Genomic DNA, 19,923 nt, shown 5'->3' on the forward strand with positions numbered 1-19,923 from the left:
ATCAGTGTGAGGGGAGGGTCGAGATTCAAATTTTATGTATATGTTTTATATTTTCCCAAAACCGCTTCAAGTGAACTTTGAGTAAGTGGATAATCAAATCAAAACAAATAAACTCACGAGTGAGAAAAACTAGCACAGCTTGAAGATGGGACAGGAAGAAAAGCCTGGGAAAAGTATCACAAACTACTTCACATTGGGTGTTATGTTACAAATGACATCGTATGCACAGCAGGCACCAACCAAAATTCCATCCTGTGGGGCCAGATGTACTAAGCATTTTTCCCCATAAACAAAAATAATAAGAAAAACCCATTAGGCTGTCTGAGGTAATTTGTGACAGTGTTTGACGGTGTTCTGACCATGCAGTTCAGGTGAATTTCAGGAAAATAACAATGCATTTCTGCTATAATATCCTCATAGTAAATTTTGCTCTTGGTGCAAAGTGGTTATTGCTACTTGATGTGAACTTTTATTTATTTATTGGGTTTATATTCCATCTTGCTTTGAGCAATTCAAAATGAATTACATTTTTGAATATTGCATGGTGGGTATATTTTCCTCTAAGGAAAGGGCAAGATGTGCTTAGCTTGGTTATTACATCATGCCCTGCCTGCACTGAGGCACTAACTGACCTGTTACTCACTCTTCTCCTGGAAGTGTGCTGTAATACCCAGGAGTCTGATGTAATAAGGTGCACTCGGTTGAGCATACAGTTTAATCTGCAATTGTCTGCACACATTTTTGTGCATACATTTTACTGATGATGCAACAAAGAGTTTTGTGCACAAAATATGTGCACTTAAAACTGTGCGTATTCCTTAGCGCCCTCGCATGGAAATCCCATCCTTTTGAAACCATTAGCTATTAGCCCCAGTGCAGAGAGGTGCCCTAGATTACGTCTTATTTTCACAGCACTGAAAATTTAACTCCTTGTCCAAGGACAAGGACTAATGTTAATCTACTGGCAGAAACTGGAGTTCTAGTACCAGGATTTTAAGCACAGAAAACATTCCCTGTGCACAAAAAGCAGGCTTTCTGTACATAAAATATGATTTATGTGCATCAAAAATGGTTTCTGTCCTGAAAACATTTTTTTTTGTGTGCACAAAGCATATTTTCATGGCATAAATCCTGAATACAGGTCTGGGCACTCAAGATAAGAACATAAGTTTGGAGCACAAAGTTGTGCTCTTATCTCTTGTTGTTCAGAATTTCCATGCACAACACATTTTTTTGTGCACATAAATCATATTCTGTGCACAGAAAACATGTTTTTTTTTCACTTAGCTTTTTCTTTACACATTTTCCGATGTGTGCACATTTTTAACTCCAGATACATTAGCATACCGTCAGCTTACAGTACCCGGAGTTAAAAAATAAAAACATAAGATATCCCATATGAGGCAGACCAAGGGTCCATCAAGCCCAATATCCTGACTCCAACACTGGCCAATCCAAGTCACAAATACCTGGCAAGTACCCAAACATTAAATAGATCCCATTAAGAAGCTATATGCTAAATTTCAGCATATAGTTTTAAATGTTCAGCTTATTACATAGGCCCCCAGAAAAGGCACAGCATGAACATCCCAAAACCTTCTACAGTGCAGAACCTTTTTATCCATGTTCCTGATTTGATTTTAAAGATTTTTTTTTATGTTCACCAAGTCATTTTATCCTCCATTGCCTCAGGTACAAACTTACAGGTCAATTTTAAAAGTGTTGCTAGCGCAAAAATGCCCACATACACACATATGTGGGCCACACATGAGCCACGCAGATTTTAAAACCCCAAAAATGCATGCATATGTACCCATGTGCCTGTGAGGAATCAGGGGTGGAAAGGATTGAGGCAAGGGCATTCCAGGGCGTGGCCAAGACTTTCACGTGTGACACCGAATTTTAAAAACGAACACCGCAGTGCATGTTGGCTTGTTATATTTGCGTAACTTTACTGCTGCTCCAGATAATGAGCAAGTCTGTAGATCTCGCGTTTTAGGACTTACAGGACAGGATGAAGGGTCTGGGTCAACTGAGGGGCATGGAGGATGAAGAACCAGAGTGGTCTGAAAGACCTCAATATTAACTGGCCAAACTGGCCGACTAATTAGAAAAACTGGGCTGTCCCTTGTGCGAGCATGTTTTAAAATTGGCTGACGTGCACGCATAAAAGCTGACATGGTCCTATTGAAGACACTTTTGAGCTAGCTGTGCTCGAGTAGCCTCTTAAAATTAGGAGCATAGTTGAATCATTTTAAAACATTTGCGCATAAGTGCGTGCACAATTACAAATTCCAGTGTATGCTTGCTCGTGTGCCAATATGCATGTGTATGGGCGCATGCGTGTTCATTTTAAAATCGACCTATTAAATTGTAAGCCCTTTGGGCAAAGGGAAATACCTACAATACCTGAATGTAATCCACTGTGATGTGCTAAAAACAGGAATATAAAAAAAAAAAAAAAAAAAAAGCAGCCACGCATACTATAGCTTTCTTCTGTTAGCATCCTAGACCTGCTTACTGCTGAAAGTTGTTGGTTATGTCACACAGCTTTCCTCAATAAGGAGCCAAGAAACATTTCAAGGTTGCCACTAGAGATTGGCTGACATCACTTGCACTCACCTGAAATCAGTAAGGGGTTGGTTTTTTTTTTTTTTTTATTTTTTTTTTTTTTAATTCCTCTTGGAATGATGTCTCAAAGTAATTTACATGAAAGCCCTGCAGGGAGTGCATCGTCTACTGCAGGTGCTAAGCCCATCCTACCGCAGCCATGATTTTTTCCCCTCCTCTCCTCCAAAGCATGCTGTCTGATAACAGCACTACAGTACTTCAGGGCAGTGTTTCTCAACCACTGGCCCATGGGCTGGCAGCAGTCCCTGGCAGCATTTTTGCTGGAGTAGGCAGTCACTGCAGGAGGAGAGCAGGCCCATGCTGCAGCTACCCTCTGCGGCTGCCCAAATACTGGCTCCCACCTGCTACCACGAGTGGGTCATTATCTACTGCCCTAAATTCTCAGGCCAAAATAGACCTTGGTGGTGGCTTCACGTCAGGGCCCACCTGCAGTGTATGCTCTGCTCTGCTTCCAGGTGTTGGGGGCCAGACTGTTGGCACTTTCTTGCTGTTCACTACCACTGGCACTGAACAGCTGATCGGGCCGGCAGACTAGCCATGAGCGTCGGCCTACTGGTTAAGCAGCCAGAAAGACAGCTGCAAACACCAGGTCCCTGAAAGGGGCAGTATTTACCCCCGCTGGTACCAATGTACGTATTTTTAGTCTCTGGTTACATTATCCTCAGTATAAGGAGACATGATTTTTCTTTCTCTTCCTTGCTCGGGGTGCAGAAGCACACCATCTTTGTCATAATTCTTGTAATAAAAACAATAAGGACTGGCTGGTAGGGATGTGCAGACCAAAAGTTTATGTTCATAAGCCCATAAGTCGAAAGGGGGGGTCAATTTCGGTCAATATGGACATATGGAGAATTCCATAAGTTGAGTCTATGTCCATACGTGCACCGATTCCCTAGGTGCACGTATGGCCAAAGGTTCCCTAGGTGCACGCTGGCCAAAAGTTCCTTTTGGGTCCAACGAGGGTCCCTGAGCGAACCCGCGGGGAATCACGTGACGCCGACGTCACATGCTCCTCGCAAAGGAGTTCAGAAATGGCGTCCTGACTCCCTGCTAGACCACCAGGGAGTTTTGGTAAGTCTTGGGGGGGGGATTAAGGAGGGTGAGGGGTTTAAATTTGTATTTAGGATCAACAATCGCGATTTCCAGCGTATTCAACATAGCTATGTTGAATAAGTTGGAAATCTGATCGTTTTCGCCTCATCACTTTTTTAAGTTAAAAAAAAAAAAGTTGCGTTTTACCTATAAGTTCAAAACGAATGCACACCCCTACTGGCTGGGTTGAAAGTGAGGGGAGGGCTCCTGATGGGATGGGCATGTACTCCTCCCACCCCTTCACTTTAGCCATAGAGCTGAAACCCCCAATCTCCCCAGCCACAGAAGAGAACTTCTCCTCCTCCAGGCATCAGATGTCTCCTCCAACTATACCAGCCAGCTGGTCCTCCCCAGTTTAGGATGTCAGCCAACCAGTCCTTGGCATCAAAAAGGTTGAGAAAAAGTGCTCGGAGGTATGGATGGGGAGGTTCACCTCTTCCTCCATCCTTTCACCCCCTCTCCCATACCGTGATTTTGTTTTGTGACATTCGATGAAAGAGGAGTATAAAAAACTCACATTATCCACGCCCTCCATCATGCCATAACACTCAATTATATTTCTTTTGTGCTTACAGGCAAATCTAAACACATTCAGAAAGGAACTAAAAACCTGGCTTTTTATGAAGGCCTATCAGGACACAACATAATGGAAGCAGCTCATTATCTATTGCACTCCCATTTTACTTTTAATCTTTTATGTGATATCTTACTATTTATTTGACCTTATGTTTTATTATGATCTTATTATTTTATTAACTATTGCTGAGTTATAACAACGCTTGTAACTTTACATTTTTACTGCATTTTATCTTAATGATATATTTATTACTTTTCATGTCTTTTGCCTTTTATGTAACAATTTTATTGATCTACCTTATTTGTTCTCTTTATTTTACTTCTCTTAGATACTATGTTTTAATCTTAAAACAATGTAAACCATTTGTGATGTTTTTTTACCGAACAACGGTATATAAAATCAATCAATCAATAAATAAATAAATAGTTACTGTGATGTAGGCAAAACAACACCTTCAAAATGATGTTTCTATTAGAAGAACTTAATAAAATGTGCTTTCTAGCCATTTGTCATTATAACAAGATTTCACTCAGTATATAGAGGTCTGTCACTCTAATGAAATACATAGTAGAGATGTGAATCGTGTGATCGATCGTCTTAACGATCGATTTTGGCTGGGGAGGGAGGGAATCAGATCGTCGCGGTTTTGTTTTTTAAAATATCGTGTAAATCGTAAATCGGGGGAGGGCGGGAAAATCGGCACACTAAAACAACCCTAAAACCCACCCCAACCCTTTAAAATAAATCCCCTACCCTCCCGAACCCCCCCAAAATGTCTTAAATTACCTGGGGTCCCGGTGTGATCTTCCACTCTCGGGCCACGGGTGCGTTGATAGAAATGGCGCCGGCGCCATTTTGGTTCCTGTCCCCCGATGTCACGAGCGTAGGAGATCGCTCCTGGACCCCCGCTGGACCCCCAGGGACTTTTGGCCAGCTTGGGGGAGCCTCCTGACTCCCACAAGACTTGCCAAAAGTCCAGCGGGGGTCCGGGAACGACCTCCTGCACTCGAATCGTGTTGCCGTAATGAAAAATGGCGCCGGCCTTACGGCCATACGGCCGGCACAATTTTGCAATATGGCCATACGGCCGGCGCAGTATGGCCATATTGGGATCCCGGTGTGATCTTCCACTCTCGGCCGAGAGTGGAAGATCACACCGGGACCCCAGATAATTTAAGACATTTTGGGGGGGTTCGGGAGGGTGGGGGATTTATTTTAAAGGGTCGGGGTGGGTTTTAGGGATGTTTTAGTGTGCCGGTTTTCCCGCCCTCCCCCTTCTCCTCCCCCTTCCCCCGATTTACGAATTTTGACGATAAATCGGGGGAATTCCTATTATATATCGCCTCTAACGATTTTTGACGATTTAAAATATATCGGACAATATTTTAAATCGTCAAAAAACGATTCACATCCCTATAGTAAATTGAAAGTAAATCAAACTTCTTTCAAAGTTTGCTACATCCAGAAATTCACTATAAGAGCTCATAGGGTTTCACAGTTTGAAAGGCTCCTTGCTTTCCTATTCATTAAAGCTTCTTTTCTATCTTGTGGCTACCACCTAAATTGTTTTGGATTAGTCTACTATTTCCCCCCCCCCCCCCCCCCCCAAAAAAGAAAAAAAACAAATCCTGTGTGGCAATTTTAATGATACTGCAACTGGTTTATTGATTAATATTGACCACAAGAGGGCAGCATAATCCCAGCAAACACTGCAAGCTGTTTCTTTCCTACACTGCAATGCTTCCTTCCTATTTACATGTAGTCCGCAATGAAAAACTTCTGAGGTGTTTTTGTGGCTTGTAATATATGGTAGGGTCAAGTTTGCTAGTCTTTTGTTCTTAGGGCACCAGATGGCTCCAGTCCATCAGAGACTGACTGAGCCAGTCCTAGTTTTAAACTCCTACCCCACTGCATACGAACCCAGCAGGTGCTGCTTTTCTTATGGAAACCAGAGTTAAACATTTCCATGGAGAATATAACAAAACCCAGACTAGCTCTGAGCTCAGCCTCAGTCCTTGTGACCTGGAGCCCTCTGGTAATCCTTTTTGTTCTTGCACCGTCCCAAATGTCACAGGCCTTGGTAAATATCATCCCTTGTCCATGTGGCGGTTTGACCTTCCTTAGCATGGTTCCATCATCTATAACTGTAGGCCTCTTTCACCCTATCACGCAGTTCTATCAGCCTGGCATTGGATATGTTTATTGAAATGCATTGTTCTCTGATTTTGGTGCCCTCTGAGTGCAAGACAGTTGCATTTTGTAATGTATGGTACCAAAAGTCAGTCCAGTAACACCGCAAAATAAATATATGAATGAATGATTCTGCAGCATCTATAACAAAACTTCTCTATATGTATGGGGTCTACTGCATCTGCTAGTTATGTGGCTGGTTGTGTAGCACCATAAGGGCTGAAAAAGGGAGCCGGAAGCCGGGGCGATGGGCGCGTTACTCATAATTCTTGCTTACATTAGAAATGGTAGAGACGAAGAGCATGATCACTGTAGCAATGTGCACCACAAAGATACCGGCCAGCAATACCAACATGATGGCGTCTCAAAGTCACCGCAGCCACAGGGAAATCTGGGAGAAAACAAAAGAACGGACAACATTAAGATCCAAAGATGAGGCAAAAAAAACAAACCAGAAGCATGTGGCAAAGAGGGGTCTGACCTGAAACTCAAAGTGCCAGGTAGTCCCCACCGCCCTGAAACTGAAATAATAAAACACCGAGTCTCAGATCTAGTTCATCCCTAGTGGACCCTGCCGACATGCATGCTGTCTCTCCTCACCCGCTCTCAGCCTCACCCTCACTGCTCCTTCATCACTTACCTGCATCCTCTGCACTGCTTACCTGACTTCCTTGACAGTTTAGGATTCTCACACTTGCATTTAAGCACCTTTACAACCTTGTACCCTCCACCCCCACCATCTTTTCTCTCTAATTAGTCAGTATGGACCTACACAGCCCTCTGTTCCTCTAAATCCTTGTTACTCACTGTTCCTCACACTCGTCAGTTCTACTTTCATGTCTGTACTTTTTCTCTTAGCCTTTTATGCCTGGAATTCTCTCCCTGGTGATGTCCAGGAATCACTGAACCTGACTACATTTAAATCATGGCTGAAAACTTACTATTTTCAAAATATTTTTTTCCTAACCTTCATATATCCTCAATTTATTGTACTGATGATCTTCACCAGATTGATCATTATACAAATGCAGAATAAAGAATGTGAAAATAAATCCCAAGATAAGCCATATGATATCATCCTTAAGGCATTTTAGAAGACACCAGTAACTCTTGTCACTTAAACGCATAAGAACATAAGAAATGCCATATTGGGTCAGACCAAAGGTTTGTCATGCCCAGCATCCTGTCTCTGACAGTGGCCAATCCAGCAGGAGCTCAAAGAATAGATCCAGTCTTTCTCGCTCATAAACAGTGGTTTTCCCAAGTCTACATGGCTAATAATGGTTTATGGACTTTTCCTCCAGGAACATGACCTAACCTTTTTCAAACCCAACTATGCTATTAGCTTTCACCACCTTTTTGGCAACAAATTCCATTGTGCACACAGTGAAAAATACTTTCTGTGATTTGTTTTAAATGTGCTACCTATTAGCTTCACGGTGTCCCCTACCCTAGTACTATTTGAAAGGGTAAATAAACTTTCCTTGTTTACCCATTCCAGCCCATTCAAGATTTTATAGACCTCTATCATATCTCCTCTCAGCCTTCTCTTCTCCAGACTGAAAAGTCCAAACCTGTTTAGCCTTTCTTCATAGGAGAGCCATTCATCCCCTTTTTAATTGTTTTTGCCCTTGTCTTTACCTTTTCTAGTTCCTCTAATTCTTTTTTGAGACTTGAACTGCTCACAATACTCAAAAGTGTGTGGATGGATCGATAAAGAAGCATTATGATAGCCTCTGTTTTATTTTCCATTCCTTTCCTAATAATCCATAAATTCTATTTGCTTTTTTGATCGTTGCCATGTCCTGGGCCGAGCATTTCAAAGTATTGTCCAAAATGATTCCAAGATCCTTTTTCTGTGTGGTGACACCTAATACGGAACCCAGCTTTATGTACTAATAGCTTGGATTATTCTTTCCTATTTGTATCACTTTGCACTTGTCCACATTAAGTTTCATCTGCCACTTAGACGTCCAATCCTCTAATCTCTCAAGGTCCTCTTGTAATTCCTCATAATCAGCTCATGAATAATTTTGCTTCATCACTGAATAATTTTGTGCTATCTGTGAATTTGATCACCTCACTCATCACTCCCTTTTCCAGTTCATTTATAAAAGTATTAAAAAGCACCAGCCCAGTAGACATCCTTGCAACACTCCAAAGCAGAAATGACCATTGAGGCCTACTCCAAGTCTCTGTGAATCCCCTGGTGAACGTCACTCAGTTTTGTCACAAGGCATTTGGCATGTGAGGGCTGTATACAGTGCATTACCTACTCCCCATGCTGTGGCTTCATGGTTAACTACTATGATAGCACTGCAGTCATATGGGCAAAAGGTCCCTGCCCAGATGAACTTACAAGGAGGTTAAGTGCCTTGCTGAAGATTATACTGTGAGCAGAGACAGTCATGGTACGGGAGCCAGAGAAGGCTCAGCAATCACAGCACTCAGCTATAGTCTCCAAGTCTACAGGGCAAGCCCCATTAGCTGTGCATTCGAGAGGCACCATCGCACCTCACTGTCACTTTTGAAAAACATTATTATGTGCCAGTGGAGCTACTTCTAAAATGGTTAGAACATTGATGGGTAAACCTTTCATGCGTTCTCTGAAGATAGCAGCAAATGTTTTTTCACACTAGATTCATTGTTGCTTGCATTCAGACTAGGAATAGATTAGAACCTGAGTGCCACATTAATCCTGGAGCAACTAGCCCCATCCATAGAGGTAATTTCTATCCTGTATCAGTCATTTCAGAAGTAACTAGCACAAGACTTAAGTATATACGTAACCCCCTGTACGAGGCAAGGGGCTACACCTCCTGGTGCTGCAGGGTTCTTGCAGTCTCCTTGCAATCCCTGCTTCAGGATTCCTTCAGTGGAGGATTGCAACATCCTACAGGATCACTCACACAACCTTTTAATAAAATCTCCACACACTGGGTGTTTTTTCAAAAACAAAATAACTTGTACCGAAATCAAATTTAAAAAAAAATAAGTTTTCAATGTTCCATAAGTAGAAAGAAAAAAAAAAAACAGCTGTGACGTTTCAACAATACATAAGCATAAAAAATAGGTAATCTCATGCCTCTTGAGTAAACTGAGAGGAAACTAGGACCTCTTCTTGTTCCCAAAGAACCCAGTGTAGAATTCAGATAAATCCTCTTTTTCTCTCTTTACAGATTAATCAAACATTCAGTTGGAGCTACAGATTCCTGGACAAGTTGTTCTTACTTATGATTACGGTATTTACTGTCTGTAAACTGCGAGATCGGATGTCACATGGTCAACAGCATGCAGGGGGGAGGGGGTTAGTTTATAACATTAATATAATGTTAACCTTGTCACTCGATGATGTATTAGCCCTTGGGCCATGTTATATTTGGTTTTATACCTGCTTCAAGGCACACAATAAAAATTGCAAATTAAAAAAAAAAAAAAGGCATGTTCCCGGAGCACTGACTGCACCTGGGTTCCTCCTGGAATGCACTCTTATCAGGTCGAGAAAGCAACTCACTCTATCAAGGAGAAAAAAGGAGCGTGGAGAGTCACAGCTCCGGCTACTTCTCCCTTGCTCTTCTTGTTGATGACTCCTCCTAGTAAGGTGTGGAGTCTCACTCATAACCTTTGGACACAAACCCACCCTGTAGGGAATGGACCTGTACTCTCTCTCAAAAACAAATCTACAATCCTGGAACCTCCCCACATTATAAAACATATAGGAGGTCATTTTCAAATGGATTTATTTATATTTATATTCCACCTTTGAGCCATCGCACGCTTAAAACCGGGTTTTACATGTGCAAATGCATTTTACAATTTTAGGTGGGCTTTTGAAAATTGCTACAATATATGTCATTGAATTGTCCCATAGGTTTTACATGCGTAAGTGAACTTTATGCACATAAATGGTCTTTTGAAAATAGATATGATAGTATGCCACATTTACATGTGTAACTCCTTTGAAAATTACCCCCACAGCGAGGACTAGTCAGCCTTACATAAATATATATGAATGCAAATTTGGAATCAACTCCAGAGATGAACACTACAGAAATCTAATCTATTTTTAACCTTGTACAAATAAAACAGGAAGATTAAACCAGAGTAATTAATCCCAAAGTGCAAGAATCAGTTGGTTTCTAGCCCTTAAAATTCAACCGCATCAGAATTTCAATGTCTTCTAACAACTTGCTCTATCCAAATTAATTATCCCACTTAGGGCCTAATTTATTAAGCTTTTTCCCCATAGACACAGAATGGGAAATGTTTAGTAGATCAGGCCCTTATTGCATTACTATGACATTTTCAATTACCCCATTACACACAAGTACACACAGAGAAGGCATTTTTAGTTTTACTTTCTCTCTTTTCTCAGTTTCTTCTGTTTATAACTCTAAAAGACCACTCAAGCTCTAATGAGGAACTGCTGGAGAAGGTTCTGAGCACACTGCCTGCTCTTATTTGTTATGTCTAGGAAGCATTAATTCCCATAACCCTCAATACAGAGGACATGCATAGGGCCCAAAAGGGTTAGTCAAAGAGAAAACCAATTTGGGAAGATTAAAAAAAAAAAGCAGATTAATCCAAAAATTAGCAAAGCATACCTATACTTCGAGAAAGGATACCAAAATACCATCGGTTTTCTGCAAGATATTCTTGTGAAGGAAAACACATCTATTAACTAGGGATGTGAATCGTTTTAGGACGATTAAAATTATCGTCCGATAATTTTAATATCATCTTAAACCGTTATGGAACACAATACAATAGAGATTCTAACGATTTATCGTTATAAATCGTTAGAATCGTGAGCCGGCACACTAAAACCCCCTAAAACCCACCCCCGACCCTTTAAATTAAATCCCCCACCCTCCCGAACCCCCCCCAAATGACTTAAATAACCTGCGGGTCCAGCGGCGGTCCGGAACGGCAGCGGTCCGGAACGGGCTCCTGCTACTGAATCTTGTTGTCTTCGGCCGGCGCCATTTTCCAAAATGGCGCCGAAAAATGGCGGCGGCCATAGACGAACACGATTGGACGGCAGGAGGTCCTTCCGGACCCCCGCTGGACTTTTGGCAAGTCTTGTGGGGGTCAGGAGGCCCCCCCCCAAGCTGGCCAAAAGTTCCTGGAGGTCCAGCGGGGGTCAGGGAGCGATTTCCCGCCGCGAATCGTTTTCGTACGGAAAATGGCGCCGGCAGGAGATCGACTGCAGGAGGTCGTTCAGCGAGGCGCCGGAACCCTCGCTGAACGACCTCCTGCAGTCGATCTCCTGCCGGCGCCATTTTCCATACGGAAAATGGCGCCGGCCATACGCGTATGGCCGGTGCCATTTTCCGTACGAAAACGATTCGCGGCGGGAAATCGCTCCCTGACCCCCGCTGGACCTCCAGGAACTTTTGGCCAGCTTGGGGGGGGCCTCCTGACCCCCACAAGACTTGCCAAAAGTCCAGCGGGGGTCCGGAAGGACCTCCTGCCGTCCAATCGTGTTCGTCTATGGCCGCCGCCATTTTTCGGCGCCATTTTGGAAAATGGCGCCGGCCGAAGACAACAAGATTCAGTAGCAGGAGCCCGTTCCGGACCGCTGCCGTTCCGGACCGCCGCTGGACCCGCAGGTTATTTAAGTCATTTGGGGGGGGTTCGGGAGGGTGGGGGATTTAATTTAAAGGGTCGGGGGTGGGTTTTAGGGGGTTTTAATGTGCCGGTTTTGCGATTTTACGTTTTTTCGATTTTTTACGATTTTTCACGATTTTTCACGATATTTTACCCCCCCCAAACGGCAACAATACGATTCCCTCCCCCTCCCAGCCGAAATCGATCGTTAAGACGATCGAGGACACGATTCACATCTCTACTATTAACAGCTGTTAAGTCTATTGAGTCATTATGAAGAACGTGCTGCAACTCTGCGAAAACATATATTTGTTTAGATTTAGGTAACTGAGATCCTTGGAGGTATAGAGAATGAAAACCTGGGGAGAAAAGAACAATTGAGACAGGGGTGGGGGAATATGACTGACATACTCAAATACCTCAAAAGTTATAAATAATGCAGAAGAGGCAATTCGTTTTTCAGCAGAAAGGAAGTTCTAGAACATAAGGTCAAGAAATGAGGTTCCATGAGGGTTAAATCAGTAGTAATATCAATATACATTTCTTCACAGAAAAAGTGGTGGAAGAATGGAACGGCCTCCAGGGGACACGGTGGAGACAAAAACAGCAACAGAATTCAGGAAAGCCTGGGATAAGCAGGCTGGGATAAATTGTGAAAAAATGAAGGGAAAGCCAGAAGATCAACTTGGAGTCTATCGCATGCATGAGGAAATAAACTGGACATACTGGATAGGCTTTAGAGTCCTTATTTGCCATCATATTCTATGTTTCTATGAATTCAAGGTTGTGTAGCACAGAGTTCTAGTAACTGTAACAATCCTGGAAAAAATGGGTATTTTTTTTTTTTTTGCAAGCTGTGATACCTTTTATTGAGTCAACATGAGACTTATCAAAGATGACAATGCAATATGTGAGCTTTGAGGACCACATGTGTCCCTTCTTTGGGTGTCATATTAGGTATTACAACAGATCCTCTATGCTGGGCCGAGGTGAGAAAGAGTAGGATGTAGGTGCATCTCTAAAGCTCATGTAATTAAGTATCTCTGGCTCCTGCTGCATGGGCCAATGTTTGTAAGCAGCAGTACGCATTGCACTACACACCTCAGAGTCTTCCTCTGGGGCATTGCACACAACTGGGAGTTGCAAGCTTTAGCAATGCCTCAGTGCATTGTCTTCCTATGTACTCTGTCTTTCTCCCACTCACAGATCTAAAACTCCCCATTTATTGCAATCGGCATTCATTTGCTTTTAAAGCAGATGATCTAGGGAAAAATAGAAAAGCAGCTGACGCTCAAGACAAATGTTAAAGTTCTGGCTTCTGTGCAGCCTCCCCTCCACCAGGGAACCCCAATGAGCATACTCTACAGGCTGGCCAAGCTCTTCCTTCATGCTTGCACCACACCCAGACTCCAGCCCTGTCTGTCCCTTGCCTCAGTGCTTCTGCATCAAATCTTTACTGGCTCCCTGCCTCTGCCACCTTTGCCTCGTGGCCTTCTCAGGCCTTTGACTCTGGGCCTTCTGACCTCAGCCTTGCCTTGCCTTGTGGCCTCCGGGCCTCCTGACTTCATTCTTGCCTTACTTTATGATCATTTGGCCTTCCTTGCTCTGTGGTCTTCTAGGCCTATTTCTGACCTCTGGCCTATCCAGGCCTTGCTTAGCTCTATGGCCTCTCTAGACCTCCCTCTGTCATGCCCCTTGGGGGCCTTCCTGTATTGCTGCCTTCAGGCTTTGTGTTCCATATTCTGTGTTGTCCTTGTTTTAACCTGTCTTGTCCTGTCTTAGTCTGTTTCTGGTCAAGCCTTAGCCCAGTCTTGCCTGCGCTCTATTCCTGAATCCCAATCTTACCAGCACTTTTGTTCCAGAGTTCCAGCACTCTGCTCCAGAGTTCCACTCGTATTATCAGCACTCTGTTCCAGAGATCCAACCCTACCTGCACACTGCTCCTGACTTCCAGCCTTGCCTTCACACCAGCCATGAGTTCCAGTCCTACCTCCACTCTGTTCCAATCCAAGTCCTTGTTCCAGCATTGCCTGCACTTTGTACCTGACAATCCAAGCCTTGCTCCAGCCTTACCGGTCTGCCCTAGCTTTGCTCCAGCCTCGTCATGCCATCCAGCACCACTCTGAAGGTGGTAACCCCTTGCGTTCCACCCAAACCAGAGCAACAACAAGATGCAGAAGCGAAACATCACCTCCATTAGCAGGGCCGATACCCTGAACTAGGCTGGTGAGTCTTGTGAAAATGTTTCTACTTCTGACTGCTCTTTAGCCATAGCCAATCCCCATCTAAAACATGCTAATGAGAACCTAGAAACTCCTAAGCCAGCTGTTACACCAGCACCTCCAGTATCCAAATTGTGGCTGCATTATATTTGTCCTGGTTGTCAGCTGCACAATCCACCCAACTTTCCTGAATGTGTTGCTTGCCATCTCCTTAATGCAGCTATATGAAGGTGCAAAAAATGTCAAGATACTTCTCCCCACTGGACAGAGACCTGTTTTGATTGTGGCATTCTGTGTACAAACACAGAGAATCCTAATTACCAAAGTAACTTTAAATCTTTACCAGTGAAGACAGACACAGAGTTCTGGCAAGGAAAAAAGCTAAGTAAAGCTACCTATGTTCAGATTGCTGCAAAATATCCCCCCAGCTCATAAAACCCCAGCTTGCTTGATTAATTTGAATTTAGCTTTTGGAGAAAATGAACCAAAATTGTAATACCTGCAATCAAATTAAAAACTGTAGAATTTTTACCAAAAAGGACTGACACAAAAATTGATTGCAGTGATCCTGTGGTTTCCCTGCTCTGTTCACAGACACCCAACTACCTGGTGCAACAAGGACTAATTAATTCAGGCAAAGCTCAGTCCTTGTCAGCTGCAAACCAGCAGCAGCTAACAAGATCATCAGTGAAGCCTCTGAAAGTAGTGTGTATTTTTACCAACCTTAAGCTACACACATAAAACCCAGATGTCCAGTCCAGAAGAGCTTTGCCTCATACACCCAGTGCTCAAAAAAAAGCATGGTCCACTCCCTCAACCCAGCAAAGGGCTCCAACATTGTTCCAGCCAGCCCAGGGAAGGGCTCCTGTCTAGTTGTAGTCAGTCCAGTTGAAGTCTCTCACTCAGATGCAACTAGCCCAAATCCTGATTGTGCCCGCTCAGCAAAGAGTGCATACTTCCACAGCTTGACCGCCCAGAAGATGGAACTCTACCACAGTCTGACTCATCCAGCAGATGGTACTATTCTACAGCCTGATCGCCCAGCAGAAGGCAACTGCCCACAGCCAGTTTGTCCAGCTGGGGGCACCTACCCACAGCCAGTTCGTCCAGCTGGGGCACCTGCCCACAGCCAGTTCACCCAGCTGGGGTGTCCGTCCATAGTCAGTCTGTCCCAAAGGGGGCATCTGTCCACTGCCAGGCTGCCCAGGAGAAGGCATCTGTCCACAGTGAATCCGCACAAAAGGGGCATCTGTTCACAGCCAGTCTGCCTAGGAAAGCGCATCCATTCACAGCCAATCTGCCTAGTGAGAGATTTATGCCCTGGTCAACAACCTCTCAGTCATCTCGACTGGTTCAACCAGTTGGACCCCATGGAAAATGGGACCCAGGAAGAGGGGGCCTTATAGGAGGGTAACTGTTACGGTTCCAGCTGCTATGCAGCCTCCCCTCCACCAGGGGACTGCAGTGAGCATACTCTACAGGCTGGCCAAGCTCCTTCTTCCTGCTTGCATCACACCCAGACTCCAGTCCTACTTAACCCTGTCTGACCCTTGCCTCAATGCTTCTTTATCAAGTTTCTATTGGCTCCCTGCCTTAACCACCTTTGCCTTGTAACCTTCTCAGGCCTCTCATTGCTTTGCCTCGTGGCCTCAGGGCCTTCTGATTGCAGTCTTGCTTTGTGGCCACCTGGCCTTCCTGCACTCTGGACTATCTAGGCCTTTCTTGCTCTGCGGACTTCTAGGCCTATTTCTGACTTCTGGCCTATTCAGGCCTTGCTTAGCTCTATGGCCTCTTTAGGCTTCGCTCTGTCGTGCCCCTCGGAACATTCCTGTATTGCTGCCTTCAGACTTTGTGTTCCATGTTCTGTGTTTCCTTGTCTTGCCCTGTCTTAGTCTTGCTTGCACTCTGTCCATGAGTTCCACTCTTAGCTGCACTCTGTTCCTGAATTCCAACCTTGCCTGCACACTGCCCTTGAGTTCCAGTCCAAGCCTTGGTTCCAGCATTGCCTGCCCTCTGTACCTGATAGCCTTGCTCCAGCCTTACCAGACTGCCCTAACTTTGCTCCCAACCTCATGCCATCCTGCACCAGTCTGGAGATGGTGTCCCCTACATGCCACCCGAACCGGAGCCACAACAACAAAATCCTTCTTGAGTAGTCGACTATCCATGCCGAATGACATCAGACAGCAGTAAGCTCCTGACCTCCATTGACACAGCTGCGGTATAAAAGCCGGTGGAATACCGGCAGTGGCAGCACTGAAAGAGCTCAATGCGTGATGAGTGAGCGCAGTGACATTTGCTGACTGTCCCCTTTGGGCATAGACTTGGGTCCCTGGACTGGTCTTGAGCTGGGATGTTCATGTTAGGTATAAGTCAATCCCCCAATAAGCCGCATAGCTGTGATGCATTACACAAAAGGTGCTGTAAAAGCGCCAGGCTCCAAAGAATGCCAGTGCAAATTCAAGTCAGATAGTCTCGAGCTTGCCTATTTCTGAACGGGGCAAGACATGCCAGAGATGTAACATAGGTCTTAAGTCAGTGGCCTATAATTGCCGCACTGAGGCAGGGGACCCTCTGGACCCACTGAGCCTTATCCCTTTTATACGGCAAAGTACTGCCCTGTGAGGCCCGAATTAAATCCGAAACGCAAACAAACTTACAACATGTCTGTATGAGCACTTTCACTTTTCAGTCTGATACCAGCAGTGTTAAATCCATTCTGAAGAGTTCTATCTTGCGTAGGCCACTGTCCCACAAGAACCAACATTGCATTCTTAGGTGCAAATAAGAGAGTAGGGGGAATTGCAACTTCCTTAAGTGCATAATGCGTTCCTCACCTGAAAATATTGAATTCGTATTCTGTGGCTTTCTCAGCACCCCCTTGCCGCAAAGAAAGTTCTGAAACATTTCCCACTCATGGCCAAATAATCTTGAAGTGAATGAACATTTCTGTGTAAGCTTTCCTCTGCTGTACCCAACAGCTACTTCGTCACTGATTTAGGAGGGAACTAATTTGGATTCCTGGAAGCACTAATTTTCCAACGCCAATGACAACTTTCTGGTCGCAGAATGTCGCCTCCCCTTTGTATGGCATGCAATATGTAGCTAATCAAGGACCAGTGGTTAACAATGAGAAACGGCTTTGCTTTGTTGTAGTTGCAAAGGCAGGCACATCATGCGGGTGGGGCCAAAGATCAGTTTGGATTAGACAAGCTCCTGACATCTGATTTGTCAGACACCACAAAAATGATCTTGAGTCACACAGCACACCCAAGCTGAAATTCCTCTCACAGTGCTTCCTCACCCCACTAAAACAACCGGCTTTTGGCTGCAGTGGACAAGGATCCAGCATTAACTACCAGCTTTCAGTTCTAAACCTGTTGGGTTTATGAAGAAGATAAAGTTTTAAATGTTTCGCATCATCTTGGTCCCACAGTAACCCAACCAACTCTGTACTCTTTGTGGTGAACGGAGGAGGGGACAGATTCTGAGCACAAATCAAGCGAAACAGATCTGTCAAATAACAACATACGCAGTCTTCTGCTATCCCGCCAAAAGAGAAGGCAGGCAGGATTCGTTAAGAAAACACCTTTAATATTTTAAATTACAATATGAAAAGAAATAAAATCCCAATCTGATTTTGGGGGAAAAAAAATATGTGAGCGCAAATCCCCCGGCACCATGTGATAACGCAAGAGCGAGGCATCAGGTCAGTCTCTACTTGGCCTGCCAAGAGATAGGTGCGCTCTCACAGCAGATAATAATAATAATATTAATAAAGAAGTCGCCTCCTTCACAGTGCAGAAATTTCTAGTCTGGTACTCACAAAGAGCAGGATTCAATAGTACGGGAGACTTGCAAAAGTAGAACTTAAAAAACCTCTGGTGTTCTCAGACCTGTTTCTGGGACCTGTAATTTATAGAAGCTTGAACGGGTGAAACTATTGCACTCCCAGAGGCGCAGCTCTCTGAACAGACCTTTTTCTCATCAGTCTCTCTCCCTGTGAGTCTCTCCCTTCCCCTCACTAGAGGTCTCATTTTCTCAAGAGTAGATGACAAGAGTTGAAGACACAGTAGCACATATTTATATCATACCCTTATACCGTACTTAGTTTTCCTTTACAGAAATCCCCCCCCCAAAAAAAAAACCTATGTACTTTTACAGTAACAGATGGATGTTACATTTGCACATGCATGTATCATCTTTATGTGCTCATTACTCTTAAGTGCATGTTCATATTTGTATCCAAGCCCTGAGCAACCGGCAGTAGCCTTTTCTTCAACCTTACAACAAGCGCTTTCCTACACGATACGGCATCCCACCCTCCTGTTTTCAGCAGGAGCGATGCATTTGGCATTGCCACTGCTCTTTCCTCCAAAACCGTCAGCCGGGAGTGGTGGGGACAGGAAACGCCGGCATCGGCGGCACTTTTGCGGACGGTTTACGACAGACTTTCGGCTCAGCACCTCTCCCCTCACTGCAAGCCCGCCAGACTCGGAAACGTTCGGCGAGTTGCGGAGCCGCTGACAGACAGTGGAGGAGAGTGCGTGCGGCGGATTCTGGAGCCGCGGAGGAAGAGAAGGAGAAAGGAGCGCTCGCGGAAGGACCTGGAGCCACAGGGAAGCAGGATGCACGTGGTAGGCAACGCTGAGAGAGCTCCAAAAAAGCTTGACTAGTACCTGATCTACCACACAGAAAAAAGAACAGCTCTGGTCAAGGCCGAGGGGGGAGAGGCTGGACCCCGGGCAGCTGGCAGGATTTAAAATGCCCACCGGCCTCCCTTCCCTCCCCCATGGCACATCGCGCGTCGCCCTGGCCAATTGGGTGCTGTGGCGTCGGGGCGCATCCTAATGACGTCACCGCTCCTGACATCAGGCCAATCGGCCGGGCATGATGTCATGGGCAGTGCCACTGCACCACAGCACCCTGTGGCACCGGCAACACGATGCCGGCGCCATTTCGGGCACTGCGCTGAGGGGGGAGGGGCTCAGATCCTTCCCTCCTCCGAACGGAGGTAGACCATCAGTGCAGCAGGGGCGGCCGCCCACACGGGTGCATCGAGCACCTGGTTATTTGCAGTTCCCGCACATACGGGCTGGGGAAGCCACCCATTTCTCTGTACACTGAGACACGCATTCTGTGGGCTCATGCTTCATAGAACTGTTCTCCACAAGCTGTGAGATACCACAGAGTTTTACCTTTATATATGCATGAATACCTACAAATTCCTGCTGCTTGAAATATAATAGTTTGCAGATAACAAGTTTATTGTATTACGTTAAGTGCTGATCAGGGCAATTTTTATTAGGAATATTAAGACAAGAGATCTTGATAGATATTATCACATCTCAGGTAGTGGAAGACATTAAGCCAGTTGGTCTGCATCCTATTCTGTTACACTCACAATTAATACAGCATCAGCCAACTGTGATTTGAAATAGCCCCAAGAAGTTGTAATTTTACAAGCGGGGAAAAAAGAGAGGCTTGAGATGTGATGTTTTATTGCTTAGTTACTGAGAAACAAAATGGGAAAGATTGGGTTTGTTTGAATTGATCTTTGAAAGAGGTTAACAATTAAAGATTCTCTCATTTCAGAAATGT

The 19,923-nt window shown here is 44.6% G+C and overlaps 1 protein-coding gene across 1 annotated transcript in view; it reads right to left on the minus strand.

Annotated features, from left to right (window-relative positions):
- Positions 1–19,923, minus strand: part of EMP1 (epithelial membrane protein 1) — a 66,049-nt gene that overhangs the window by 33,291 nt on the left and 12,835 nt on the right. The window contains exon 2 of the mRNA XM_029590347.1: positions 6,768–6,881. Within this exon, the coding sequence (XP_029446207.1) occupies positions 6,768–6,845 (78 nt within the window). The 5' untranslated portion in view covers positions 6,846–6,881. The remainder of the gene's footprint in view (positions 1–6,767; positions 6,882–19,923) is intronic.

This window comes from Rhinatrema bivittatum, chromosome 2 (genome assembly GCF_901001135.1).
Source record: "Rhinatrema bivittatum chromosome 2, aRhiBiv1.1, whole genome shotgun sequence".
Classification (NCBI taxonomy): domain Eukaryota; kingdom Metazoa; phylum Chordata; class Amphibia; order Gymnophiona; family Rhinatrematidae; genus Rhinatrema; species Rhinatrema bivittatum.